Genomic DNA, 14,540 nt, shown 5'->3' with positions numbered 1-14,540 from the left:
TTTATTAGAGCAGAGTCTATAACCCCGTAGCCATACAGAACTACCGAGGCAATGATTTGGAAAGTGCCCAATGCGTATTTTGTCAAATTTGACTTTTTTTTCTGTGTTACGGACGAAATTTTCGGCCTTTGAGAATGCTTACCCCAGAAATTATTTACCCTCTTGTTGTAATACTATCCAATAGCTATTCATTAGGGCAGCGTCTATAATCCCTAATTATAAAGAACAACCGAGAAAATAGGTTGGAAAATGGGTGTCGCCAATGCGTACTTTATCGAAATAGGCTTTATTTCCATGTTTCGGACGAAATTTTCGGCCTTTAAGAATGCTTAACCCAGAAATTATTTACCCTCCCGCTGTAGTTCTATCCAATAGCTATTCATTAGAGCAGAGTCTATAACCCCTAGCCATACAGAACTGCCGAGGCAATGGGTTGGAAATTGCTCAATACGTATTTTATCAAATTTGACTTTTTTCCGTGTTACGGACGATTTTTTCGGCCTTTAAGAATGCTTACCCCAGAAATTCTTTACCCTCACGTTGTAGTACTATCTAATAGCTATTGATTATGGCAGCGTCTATAATCCCTAGCTATAAAAAACAACCGAGACAATGGGTACGAAAGTGGGTGTCTCCAATGCGTACTTTATCGAATAAGGCTTTATTTCCATGTTTCGGACGAAGTTTCCGGCCTTTAAGAATGCTTAACCCAGAAATTCTTTACCCTCCCGCTGTAGTTCTATCCAATAGCTATTCATTAGAGCAGAGTCTATAACCCCTAGCCATACAGAACTGCCGAGGCAATGGGTTGGAAATTGCCCAATGCGTATTGTATCGAAATAGGCTTTATTTCCGTGTTACGGACGAAATTTTCGGCCTTTAAGAATGCCTTCCCCAGAAATTCTATACCATCACGTTGTAGTTCTATCTAATAGCTATTGATTATGGCAGCGTCTATAATCCCTAGCCATAAAAAACAACCGAGACAATGGGTTGGAAAGTGGGTGTCGCCAATGCGTACTTTATCGAATTAGGCTTTATTTCCATGTTTCGGACGAAATTTTCGGCCTTTAAGAATGCTTAACCCAGAAATTCTTTACCCTCCCGCTGTAGTTCTATCCAATAGCTATTCATTAGAGCAGAGTCTTTAACCCCTAGCCATACAGAAATGCCGAGGCAATGGGTTGGAAATTGCCCAATGCGTATTTTATCAAATTTGACTTTTTTCCGTGTTACGGACGAAATTTTCGGCCTTTAAGAATGCTTACCCCAGAAAATTCTTTACCCTCACGTTGTAGTACTATCTAATAGCTATTGATTATGGCAGCCTCTATAATCACTAGCCATAAAGAACAACCGAGACAATGGGTTGGATAGTGGGTGTCGCCAATGCGTATTTTATCGAATTAGGTTTTTTTCCCCGTGTTGCGGACGAAGTTTCCGGCCTTTAAGAATGCTTAACCCAGAAATTCTTTACCGTCCCGCCGTATTACTATCCATTATCTATTCATTAGAGCAGAGTCTATAATCCCTAGCCATACAGAACTGCCGAGGCAATGGGTTGGAAAGTGGGTGATCCAGTTTCAAATAGAAGTTGTATTGTCGGTATACCATGAAAAATTTCATTTACATGAACATTCTATATTTTTAGTCGATCGTTAAGATGAGTTTTGAAAATCGCAAATATGGGTTTAACATGCGTTAATATGAATCACATCCTGGACCCAAACAGATAATACTTTGTTTGAATTGTCATCATGGTTTTTTTTTATTGTAAATACTAATTAGAAAACCGTAAATATTAGTTAGAAATCTGCAAACTAAAGTTAGAATTTTGTTAATGGGATATAAAAATCTTGTTTTCGAACAAAAAAGTCAAAAACTATGATTTTAAAGAAAAATGAAATTGTCGCTCAAGTAGTTTTCCAAACGAAATTGCAGGATGACGAATTGCAGGACAGCTTTTAATAAAAAGAATTGCTGGATAGCTTGACACTAGTGAAACAATTGTGTAGTTTACCTTCAAACTGTTTATTTTTTTCATACATGTATATTGATTAAATCAGAACTTACATGAATGTGTACAGTAACTTAAATGACCTTCAAACTGGACACTGGACGAGTCCGTATTATTTTTTATCAAATGAAACTAAAGGTATGAAAGGTAAGAATTGCCACTTCTTATATTTTAACAAAATTGTCCACATATAGAGAAGATAAAATATTTTTTAATATCTTATTCGCTAGAAAAAAGAGAAAGTTTACAAATCAGGCGTTTTATTCCATTAAACAAGTCATTTTTCGAAGAGAAATGCCGAAATACATTTTACGCCAGGTAAAGTTATTGTTTATCTTAACAACAAAAAATTACAATTAATCCTAAATAAAAGTAGTCAGTTAATACAGTCAAAATACGCCCAATATGCCTATGTTTGGACATCAAAATACAATAGGATCGTTTTAAGGTCAATTTCGTCTACCTCACAAAATCTTGTAAGGCACTATAAATCAATGGTTTTTTATAAAAAAAACATTTTGCTGATCAAAGTTTTAATACAAAATGTTTTTTGATTTCTCTGAAAATCTTAATGTCTTAACTGCTTACCACGAAAGTTCTCTTTACTGACTTCAATAGTTCTCTTTAGTTTGTCAGTTGGGCGAGATAATTAAGGAAATCAAATTTATTTTTGTTTTGTTTAGGAACACCGAACAAAATTATATTATCAGAAATTTGAATCAACTATAAAATACATTTTTAATGTTCATTGCACTTAGAAATGTCCCATTTGAAAATAAAGGTTACTGATATATATACGCAAATACTAGGTTGATTTGTTTTATTTCAAACAAACAACATAGATTGCAATCAGTCACGCTAAAAGACATATAATTATTGTTATACACTCTTATTTGTATTAGGGTCATTATAATTAAAATTACAAACCACGATTAGTTTAAAAAGTATATATATTTATAGGTCAGTTTTCTTTACTATCTCAGTTTGGCGTGATAATTAAGGAAAGCAATCTATCTGAGAGAAAGTTGAGCGTATTAATGGCTATCCTATCCTGGTAAGCAGTTTAGACATTTAGATTTTCAGAGAAATCAAAAAACATTTTGATTAGACCATTTGTCACTCCATTTTAATCAGCAGAACTCATGTAAACTATTATCAGTTTTGTTTTTACAGCAAATATCTATACAGGAGGGTTTCTTATATGCTCATCTAATGATCTATTATAGTGTAAGTTTCATAATCATAGAAATACAGTCGTAGAGATACTTAAGAATCACTACAAATGCATACACACATAAGTCAATTAATATCAAATGCTGCCGAAGTATATTCATAAATTTGAATGATACGTCACATATCTGCATGTTTATAAATAATGTTCATCACCATTAATATACATGCTTGATGTTGTTATTCCTTGTTTGTATGGTAGTTAGATTTCGGAGAAGCTGGTTTTTGTGATTGATATGGTCTAGTGTATTGTCCAGTATTTTAGATTTTTTTTTTCTTTTTTATCAATTATTTTCAAAGGATCAACCGGTTCTTGCTTTTGTTTGGGACATTTTATTCATTTGATATATCTTTATTATTCGTCAGAACAAAGTAATCCTTTCAATCCTTTTATAACTATATATTCAGACACGAGATTGATGCACAGGTTTTGTCTGTATGAAAACAAGACTTTAAAAGTTAAGAGATGTTTTTTAATGTAAAAGCATTCTTTTATCTAAACACCCATCGAGAGCAAAAGTTTACAAAATTGTTTTACTCACATAGCTTTCTAATCGCTACTGGTCATCTTCAGAGGATTGACTTTTATATTTAGTCTTAGATGCATGATTTTTTTTATTAGTTGTTAGTGGCTTAGAACTAGCTGTCAGTAATTGCGAGTACTCTCAGATCTGTACTTAGTGTCTTTTTGTTGTTTGGGTGTACAAGTACCCGGCCACGCCCACTTGTATTTGTAGTATTTGTATTTTTATCCATCTGATGAGTTAAGCCTCTTTCAACTGATTTTTATAGTTCGTTCTTATGTTGTACTGTTACACCACTGTCCCAGGTAAGGGGGAGGGTTGGGATCCCGCTAACATGTTTAACCCCGCCCCATTATGTATGTATGTGCCTGTCCCAAGTCAGGAGCCTGTAATTCAGTGGTTGTCGTTTGTTTATATGTTACATATTTGTTTTTCGTTCATTTTTTGTACATAAATAAGGCCGTTACTTTTCTCGTTTGAATTGTTTTACATTGTCATTTCGGGGCCTTTTATAGCTGACTGTGCGGTATGGGCTTTGTTGAAGGCCGTACGGTGACCTATAGTTGTTAATTTCTGTGTCATTTGGTCTCTTGTGGAGAGTTGTCTCATTGGCAATCATACCACATCTTCTTTTTTATTTTTACATTTGTTTTCCGTAAAAAGTGTTTTTGAACATTCGACACTTTCTAAAAAGAAGACTTTCTAAAAAGGATAGTTCTTATGTCTTTCTTATTGCCACTGGTCTTTTCCAGAGGATTGACACAAGTTTGAGTTATATTAAAAGATTGGTAAAAACATAACACCCATAAAATGTGTAATTTCAATGACAAATCATAAAGATATATTCTAAATACGTTTGTATTAGTTTAATTATTAAGACATACATATAATTAACCAAACTGGTGGTTTTTTTTTTTTTTACAGAATTCAAGAATCAAGGAAAAAGTTCATGAATTATTTAAGCATGTTGAGATATTTTTTCTTGAAACACCAAACAAATTCTATTATCGGGAATGTGGATCAGCTACAAAATGCATTGCTCATGTTAGTTGCACTTAAAAAGATCCCATGTCAAAAAGGACTACTGATCTATATATGTAACTATTAAAATTATTTTCATATGTAGTTATTAGGTTAACTTGTTTGGTTTCAAACAAACAACATAGATTTGTCACGCTGAAGGATATACACCCACCTTTGTATTTGGGTCATTACAATTAAAATAACTCATCACGATTATTTAAAAAACTTATATATTTATAGCTCAGTTCTCATTACTAACTTCAATAGTTCTCTTTACTGACTTCGATCTTCTCTTTACTTTGTCAGTTTGGCGATGTAATTAAGTCAAACAAACTATCTGAGAGACGTTGAACGTAGTAATGGTTCTCCTATCATGGTAAGCAGTTTCGACAATTGTCGCTCCCTTCAATCAGCACAACTCATGAAAACCGTTGATTTATTAGTTTTGGTTTGTTTACAGCACATATCTATACAGAAAACAAAGCACTGGAAAATAATAAGCAGACGTTTCAGTTGACTCCTCTATTATGTTGCTATAAGTAATTAATACTTATCAATATTTTTGCGTTCGACGAGTTTTCTGGACTAACATGTATCAGTAGCTTTCAAACCGAAAAAAGGTGAGAGTCAAGGGTGTATTATTGTTTAAATTCTTGAGAATATATTTGTTACAAAGGGAAAAATTGTTTGGTTCGTTATTGATAATCAAAAGTAAAGAGAATACCTAGAGACTGTTATTTAATGCATAATAACTTGCTTGGAAAGTATAAATCAAATGATATATACTAGTTACAAAAATTCCTAGTAATCTATTCATTGTTTCAAGTATTCTGACAAATGAATGCATGATCTTTAATCAAAATGATGTTTAATGTTTGATGGATAGTTATTACGATATAATATGATAGATTTCAGTCTAATAACCATATACAGTTATGAATTTGATCATTGTGAAATGACAAAAGGGTCTCCAAGTGTTCTAGGATATATCGTGTCAATCAGTTTACTAACATATTTTTTCACCGAGAATATAACGATGTCTTATTCAATACTCTATACCTTTGATCTTTATTTTAGCCTATTTAACTTTTTGCATTCGAACGTCACTGATGAGTCTTTAGTAGACAAATCGCGCGTCTGGCGTACAAAATTTTAATCCTGGTATCTTTGATTTATTATCAGACGAAATCAGTCAAAGTTTTATTAGTTTTGTTTTTTACATTGATAATTTACTCGCAAATGTATAGGTTTGTCTTTCAAAATATCTCACCTCTCTAGTCCAATTTCTTTTTTTTTAATTTGATAACTTTAAAATATGTTTTTGCATTTCAGATTTTAAAAAGCAATATGATTGTAAATGGATTGATGGCTCGAAACTTTTTCCGTGTGTTTTTAATGCTTTTAGTCTGGTGTGGTATTTTAACAACATTGAATATACTACTAATGTTTCGAGGTAAATTATATTTGTTTAACATATCCTTATATCAAAGAAAAGAATTCATTGATGTATATACCAATCAAAATTGTAACCGTCATTTTTACACATGAATTCCTTGCTAGTTTTTATTAAGTTGTAGGGTATGTTTATTTCTTAGTTGATTCAACCTTTCAACTCCCTCGGGTAAGTTGACCTTATATGAATTTGGCTATTGTGGTGCCTAATGGTATTATAGTTTCTCATGTTTTCAGTTATTCATACATCCAGACATTTCAAAACTTTGAGTTTAAGTGTTACTGATAAAGGTAAATTTAGAAATGAGCTTCGGACGCATGATATTGTTAAAAAGTAAAATATCAAAAATACTGTACTCCAAGGAAAATTCAAAACGGAAAGTCCCTTGTCAAATGGCAAAATCAAACGCTCAAAAACATTTGAACGATTGGAAAACAACTGTCATATTACTCTCTTGATACAGGCATTTCCTTATGTAGAAAATGGTGGATTAAATCTAGTTTTATAGCTAGCTAAACCTCTCACTTGTATGACAGTCGCATAAAATTCAATTGTATTGACAACAATGTGTGAGCAAACCAAACAGACATAATCGGTTGAAATGGTAAAAAATTGTGGTACAGCAGTCAACATTGTGTTATAATCTTAATCATTATAAAATGTTTTCTTCATTGTTGATAATCATTACGTGGTTTGTTAATGCTGAGACCTTTTATATGGGAAAATATTAGGAATTTCCACTTATCAGACATTATATTACCGAACGTTTGGGAAAAAAAGTTTCAACAGATACATCTCTATTTGAAGTGTAGAAGTAACTCGCTGCATTTTTATTTGAAAATATACGTATAAAAAATACTAACTGTTTTGGTATATTAGATGCCTCCGAAGCGTTTTTCTACCGACAGAGGGCACACACATGTCATAAATAAACCATAGAATATATGTTTTTGCTTGTGTGACTGCCGCGGCACTTTTTTATCTTTGCCAATCAAATTATCAAGGACATTTTACATGTTCAGCCTTAAACGAATAACGTAGTGAAGATTCAAACCTGCCGTATCAAATGATATATTTGGTCGAGCATGGTAAATATATAAAATGTCTTTACGCCTTCGATTTCGTGGCGTCATTGCCGTTGCTGAAAATGTCAATTTTCTAGTTGAAAAAAATCACATGACCAGAATAATAACATCGATACCATTATGAGACTTGCTCTCCGGTTGATAAAATGTAAATTGAAAATGAAAACTAAAGTTAAATAACAAGAACGATAAATAAGGAAAAGAAGGAAAAGAAGAAAAAGAAGAAAAACAAATCATAAGGAAAGGAAAATCATTGTCCACGAATATTGAAAAAAAAAACCCCTTAAAATACCACTAAAGGTAGTATATGAACTAAAATGTATTTATATGAAGTTCTACTGGTGATTTCCATTTCATCGAACAGAAGTTTCAAATTCTTATGTAAACCGCTCGATAAATTTGCTACATGCATTATGACACATTTCAGCTGTGGCAATTAAGAGAACAAGTGTGTTTGTTTATAAGCTAATGTTCCACTTTGAGATTTAGAATAACTGGAAATCACAAATTGAGTTCGGTATTTTTATTATACTTTTTTTTATTCTTCTAGATTTCCACTAAATAAATCATAAACGTTGCATACATTTTTACATCCTTTACTTTTTCTTGGTAATTAGTACTCCCGGTGACGGTAACTTCACATGCAATGTGCATCGAGCTTTATGGAATATATGGGTCATGGATCGATGTCCACGGATATGTTTCACTTTTGTTAACCACTATTCCGTCCTCTGTTTCTTGATCTTGACAAAACCGCTTCACTCGATTTATAAAATTACGAGTGTAGCAATCTCGACTTACACCAATAAATCGGTATAAATAATTGATGTAAACTCTTTTGAATGTTAGTAGATTCAGTTTGCGATTTACATTTCAACCTCTTAACAGTGCACATCAATGTTAGTTACCGCCTACGAAGAGAGCAAATTCAATCCTATAACGTTGTAATCCACGTTAAATCATAAACGTTGCATACATTTTTGCATCCTTTGCTTTTTCTTGGTAATTAGTACTCCCTGTGACGGTAACTTCACATGCAATGTGAAACGAATGCGACATTTTAACTTGCTATGAGTAAAACTGCGGAAACCACCAGAGGACAAGGAACTGCTTACCCCTCCACAGCACCCGCGTTTTCGCCGGTTATAGGTGAGTTTCGTATTGCTAACTCTTTACTTTTCTGTATAATGCTTCTATATTGTTAACATTCGTTTCCTCGGGGTTTTTTGCCTAGGTATTGTCTGTTTTGGTGGATTTGTATTGCACTCTTTGTATCTCCTCTCTTTTTAAGTTTCAATAGCTGCACGGAATATCGCTCTTAAACGTCCTTAAGTCTTAGAGTCCGAGGGTGCAATTGCACGACAATATAATGTCAAATGGAACACAATCTCGCTACTTTCGCAGTGGTCCCATAAATCTTAATCTGCAAGGGACAGGCAAAATACTGCTGGTTCACTCAACACAACGGCAGTCCAGGATTGATACATCAGGGTTTTCCAACTGCACAACAGACAATGTACTGCGACAAAACAGCATGAAATATGCATGATGTTTTTCAATTTTACACTAATTTGAAAGTTGAAAGGGATTTTTCAATAAACGTGGATTACAACGTTATAGGATTGAATTTGTTCTCTTCGTAGGCGGTAACTAACATTGATGTGCACTGTTAAGAGGTTGAAATGTAAATCGCAAACTGAATCTACTAACATTCAAAATAGTTTACATCAATTATTTATACCGATTTATTGGTGTAAGTCGAGATTGCTACACTCGTAATTTTGTAAATCGAGAGAACATTTGCCCGTAACAGCAATAGAATTTGACATAATAGGCAGAGGCAGGGTTATGCTAATAAGGGGCTTTTATTTCAAGTAAAACGAACACTTGATTCATATCTCAGACTCATTTACTACTTTATGGTATCGTGATGAAATTTAAATTTGTTTGCCAGGTATCAGTTCAGCATGAAAACGGCAATTTGCATACAGTAGAATATTAAAATAAAAACATTTTTTGCATTGTTTCTTAAAATATGCATTGTTCTAATTTAATGGAAAATTCAAATTTTCAAAGAACTTTACCACTTGTCACACAATTTGCTTTCTTAACTTGGCCTATAACATATGTTTTTTAATCTTTTTTAGGTGAACAAGGTGTGAAGGAGTATTTAACGTGGTATCACAATCATTCTAAATTCACCAAACACGACTCCTATCTCGTATTGAATTATCAACATCATACAACAGAGGTGAGGAGCACATAACTGAACATAGTAAATTTGCTGTAATCGTCTGATTTTGATTGAATGAGCACTAATGAAGTATGAATTAAAATATATATATTGACAATTAATGCACCCCCACCCAGTTAGTCACGGCTGATATGCTTAAAACTACTTAAGTTAAGATTTTTTTCCGAACGGACGGTTTTTTCTACATGTCCTACGATAAAAGAGAGGCGAAAGATACCAGAGGGACATTCAAACTCATAAGGCGAAAATAAACTGACAACGTCATGGCTAAAAAAGAAAAAGACCGACAAATAAACAATAGTACACAAAACAAAGCATAGACAACTAAAGACTGAGCAACACGAACCACTCCAAAAACTGGTGGAGATATCAGGTGCTCCCGAAGGGTAAGCAGATCCTGCTTCACATGTGGCACTCGTCGTGTTACTTATGTTAGTACAAACCCGGTAATAAGTCTAATTCGGTAGGTCACATTCGGAAAGAGGGAACGGAGCGGGATCGTAGTGACGACATTAGGAACATATCCGCTATCATTCGTGAAACGGATATACCATAACGGTCAACCAACTCGTGATGGTGTCCGTAAAACTTACGAAGGGATGATTTCAACTTCACCACTTGGAACTCTTGGTGTAATAGCTTCCTTGTGAGCAGCAACCCTCTATCGAGGAAATCATGATAGGAAATACAAGCCCTGGAATATCGTATCAACGGGGAGATATATACTCCGTATGCAGGCGCTACTGGAATGTTGCTACATAGAAATGGAAAGTTCACAATTGGGAAGCTGAAATCATCTATTTTGTTGTAAAGTTTTTATTTCAACCGACCCTCATTGTCAATTTCTAGATGTAAGTCAAGATATGAGGCAGACTTAACTGTATCTGTTGTATCCTTTATCTTAAGTTCAATGGGATAGATGCGTTCAACATAGTCACCAAATTTTGAATTATTTAGTGAAAGAACATCATCTATATAGCGGAAAGTAAAAAAAAAAGTTAAAGGATACTGCTAACTTCACATTGTAATACATTTATATGATAATGAAATGCTTGATTGACTGATAAGTATATATTTCACCACACTGTATGATAGATTCCGAAACATGCTTATTACTCAAAACGGGGAAAACAAAAAGCAAAATAAGGTTTTTTATATAAAAAAAATATTTGTATGGCAAAATAGTCCTTCTAGTCATTATAATATTCAATTTGGTAATAATATTATACTAGTATTCGACAACGCTCTCAAATAAAGGCAACAGTGGTATACTGCTGTTCAAAAGTCATAAATCGATTGAAAGAAAACGATCAAAGACTATTTTCATTTTCTTTTTAGACAGATATTACAAAGAGGTCTTGGAAAGATGGTTACCATTTCCCAAAAGATCTTTGCGATGCAGAAAGTCTTAATGAAACTAAAATGGATGCCGTTTTTAAGAACAGTATAATGCCTCTATTCAGCAAGCAACTTGCTTATTGTAGAGTTTATAAGGGAGGATCAACATTTTGGAAGCGCCTTCTCGCCTATTTACAAAGAAACATTAAATTATCCCCATTTCGTATAAAACCACAGGATGAACAGAGCAAATATCGTGTTTCGTGTGCAAAGCATAGTTTGAATGGAACGTATAACATATTAACAGAAACCAGAAGTTTCATGTTCACTAGAAATCCTTATTCACGAATTTTGTCAGCGTACATTGATAAATTATATTCACCTAATCCGTATTTTTGGAAAACACTAGGTGTCATAATTATGAAAACAGTTGGTAAAAACCCCTCGTGTGGTAGTGCTGTTACTTTCAGAGACCTTGTGGAATACATCATTCAAACCCCAATAGAAAAATTAGACGATCATTTTATACCCATCCATTCCATCTGTAGACCATGTCAAGTCAATTATCATTATATTGGCAAAATGGAAAATTTTCTAAATGATACAGTCAATATTTTTGCTAAATTTCAAATAAACTCAAGCCCTTACATTACACAAAATTTTAGCGATGAGTATAAATATGATGCCATTTATGATACAGTTCAAGCTTTTATTGCTTTTCGACACGAGTCTAAAAAATGCATGAATCCGTATACTGGTTTGCAACGAATTTGGAGGAAGCTACAGTATAGGGGGATAATTTCTGAGAATAAATCTATCCCCTTAAATAAGAAAGAATCGCAACACATATTGTTATCAAAATTACTAACTATTATTTCGACCACACACCAAATATCCAAAAAGGACAATCTTTCAGTACAAAGACGGAAACTTTTTATACAAGCGTATAACACTATTCCTCTTACTTTAATGTACAAGTTGCAGAATGTGTATCATAATGACTTCAAATTATTTGGATATGATCCTTTTCCAAAATCGTTATTCGGAAATAGATCCAACATAATGACTGATGTGTTTCTAGTATAATACCGAAAGTGCTCGGTTACTTTTCGGTTTAAAACTTTACTTTAGACTGCAAACCATGATCTTTTTATAAAAGTTGATTACATGTTAAGTTCAACGAATACAATGTATTTGATAATGTAATGCTTCATTACCGCACAAATATACGTCTGGGTAAAAAAGTTTAGCAACATCTATTAGATTTTAAATTGAATCTAAAGTTGAGGAAATAAATATATTATGTTGAATGAATATTATACCTTATGGTTTATTTTCGTTGTTACAATATTTATCAATTATTATTTTAAAAAGTAAATTTTGTTATTCAAACATAGAATCAAAAATTTGTGTTGCTAAACATTATTTACTCAGTATATAAAGTGCGGATGCATTTGTCGATTAAAAATTACTGGTATCCAGCAAAGTGTCCCAGTTCAATCTTAATTTTGAATATGGATTAAAGTATATACAAAAGTTTCTGTAAATTGATTTAACGTTGTTTTAATTTAGTTTCAGTGAAATCTTATATCATATACATGTGTGTACCAACAAAATCTCTGAATCAAGAGGTTGAATAAGTCAAATAGAAATTCTTCAAAAACAAATTGGTGCGTCCAAAGTACTTTTCTTGATCTACCTTTAATCAGGAATGTTCAAAGCCACATTACGAAAGCCAATGGTGTACAAGTACCTATAGATATAAGAAGATGTTGTATGAGTGCCAATGAGACAACTCTCCATCCAAGTCAAAATTTATAAAAGTAAATCATTATAGGTCACAGTACGGTCTTCAACACGGAGCCTTGGCTCACACCGAACATTAAGCTATAAAGGGCCTCAAAAAATTACTAGTGTAAAACCATTCAAACGGGAAAACCAACGGTCTAATCTATATAAAAAACGAGAAACGAGAAACACTTATGAACCACATCAACAAACGACAACTACTGAACATCAGATTCCTCATATACGTATTAAGCTAGTTGGCCAAAATTTACCTTAAATCTTTTTAAAACAAATACTAAAAACTTGTTCAAAATGACTTTTTTGTCAATTAAATTGACATTTTATGTTGTTGGCTTTTTTTTTAATTTAAAAATATTTCAAGAGATTTGATCAGCTTTTGTTTTTCTTAAATCCTTTAAATTCAAGTTTGGTTTTAGGAGTCATGATGAAAACAAATACCAAATGCAAAGCTTATACAAATGTCTTCCACTGCAAAATGTTACATTAGATGTTACTCACAAGATAGAAAAGATGCTAAACTTATTCATTGCATTCTCAGTATCATTATCAAATTTTTCACTGATATTCCGAAGTATCCACACTTTTTTCTTGCATTAAATTCATCGTTCAAAGATGCTTTCAAATTTTATTTTTATCTCAATCATTTAAATTTCAGTTTGGTCTTGGGAGTCTATGCATGATAAAATCAAATATGCAACATTTTTGAAGAATGATATCAGTCAAGGTAATTTTCAAGTGTTTCTTCTGAGAGTTGTCCTTCGTTGTTAATGTTTTGTTATTTCCTTAGGTATCTATTTAATTTTTCAATGTAAAACGGTTTCCATATTTACCAACAAAACAACGTAACAAAATTTCGATTTTTTAATGGTATCTACGCCTTTAGTCATGATGAAAACAAATACCAAATGCAAAGCTTATACAAATGTCTTCCACTGCAAAATGTTACATTAGATGTTACTCACAAGATAGAAAAGATGCTAAACTTATTCATTGCATTCTCAGTATCATTATCAAATTTTTCACTGATATTCCGAAGTATCCACACTTTTTTCTTGCATTAAATTCATCGTTCAAAGATGCTTTCAAATTTTATTTTTATCTCAATCATTTAAATTTCAGTTTGGTCTTGGGAGTCTATGCATGATAAAATCAAATATGCAACATTTTTGAAGAATGATATCAGTCAAGGTAATTTTCAAGTGTTTCTTCTGAGAGTTGTCCTTCGTTGTTAATGTTTTGTTATTTCCTTAGGTATCTATTTAATTTTTCAATGTAAAACGGTTTCCATATTTACCAACAAAACAACGTAACAAAATTTCGATTTTTTAATGGTATCTACGCCTTTAGGCACTCTGCAGAATCATCCCCTGCGTAAGTCATTATAAAAGTTCACTAATCTGACAACACAAGTCTGTGTCCACACTTGTTACTTAAAAATCAAATAAGTATTTCACATGATAGTTTTTTTTTATTGTTATGCTATTGCACCTTTGATTGAGAAATTCAAACCCTGCAACATTTATATGTTCATGTCCCAAATCAGTGCAGAAGATGTCATTTTGTTATGTCTGACAAACTTTTTTTTATATTAATAGTTAAATCATGTCTTCTATTTTGAATGATTAGAAAAACAAAGGACACGGGCCATCCATCCATGGCACAATTCAGTACACACACAGCAAAAAACACACAAAAAACAAAGGATTGTACATTTTGTAAACCGGAGTCTTTTGAACCTGTCCATACCATGCAAACGGTATTGAATTAGCATATTGTAGAAGGTCGAACATTGACCTTCAGTTGTTAA

General features: G+C 32.8%; 1 protein-coding gene across 2 annotated transcripts; it reads left to right on the top strand.

Annotated features, from left to right (window-relative positions):
- The first annotated feature begins 2,976 nt into the window (after positions 1 to 2,976).
- On the top strand, positions 2,977 to 12,475 carry LOC127719631 (carbohydrate sulfotransferase 12-like). 2 transcript variants are annotated; one of them, XM_052225852.1, is made up of 5 exons: positions 2,977 to 3,071; positions 5,255 to 5,414; positions 6,127 to 6,247; positions 9,480 to 9,583; positions 10,925 to 12,475. In XM_052225852.1, exons 3-5 carry the CDS (start codon positions 6,142 to 6,144, stop codon positions 12,008 to 12,010), a joined length of 1,296 nt encoding a protein of 431 aa, XP_052081812.1. In that variant the 5' UTR covers positions 2,977 to 3,071; positions 5,255 to 5,414; positions 6,127 to 6,141; the 3' UTR covers positions 12,011 to 12,475. The 2 variants fall into 2 exon arrangements, with proteins under 2 accessions (XP_052081812.1, XP_052081811.1); XM_052225851.1 differs by lacking the exon at positions 2,977 to 3,071 and adding an exon at positions 5,050 to 5,170.
- Positions 12,476 to 14,540: the final 2,065 nt, after the last annotated feature.

This window comes from Mytilus californianus, unplaced genomic scaffold (assembly GCF_021869535.1).
Source record: "Mytilus californianus isolate M0D057914Y unplaced genomic scaffold, xbMytCali1.0.p SCAF_11, whole genome shotgun sequence".
Classification (NCBI taxonomy): domain Eukaryota; kingdom Metazoa; phylum Mollusca; class Bivalvia; order Mytilida; family Mytilidae; genus Mytilus; species Mytilus californianus.
This window is presented reverse-complemented; position numbering and strand designations above follow the sequence as displayed.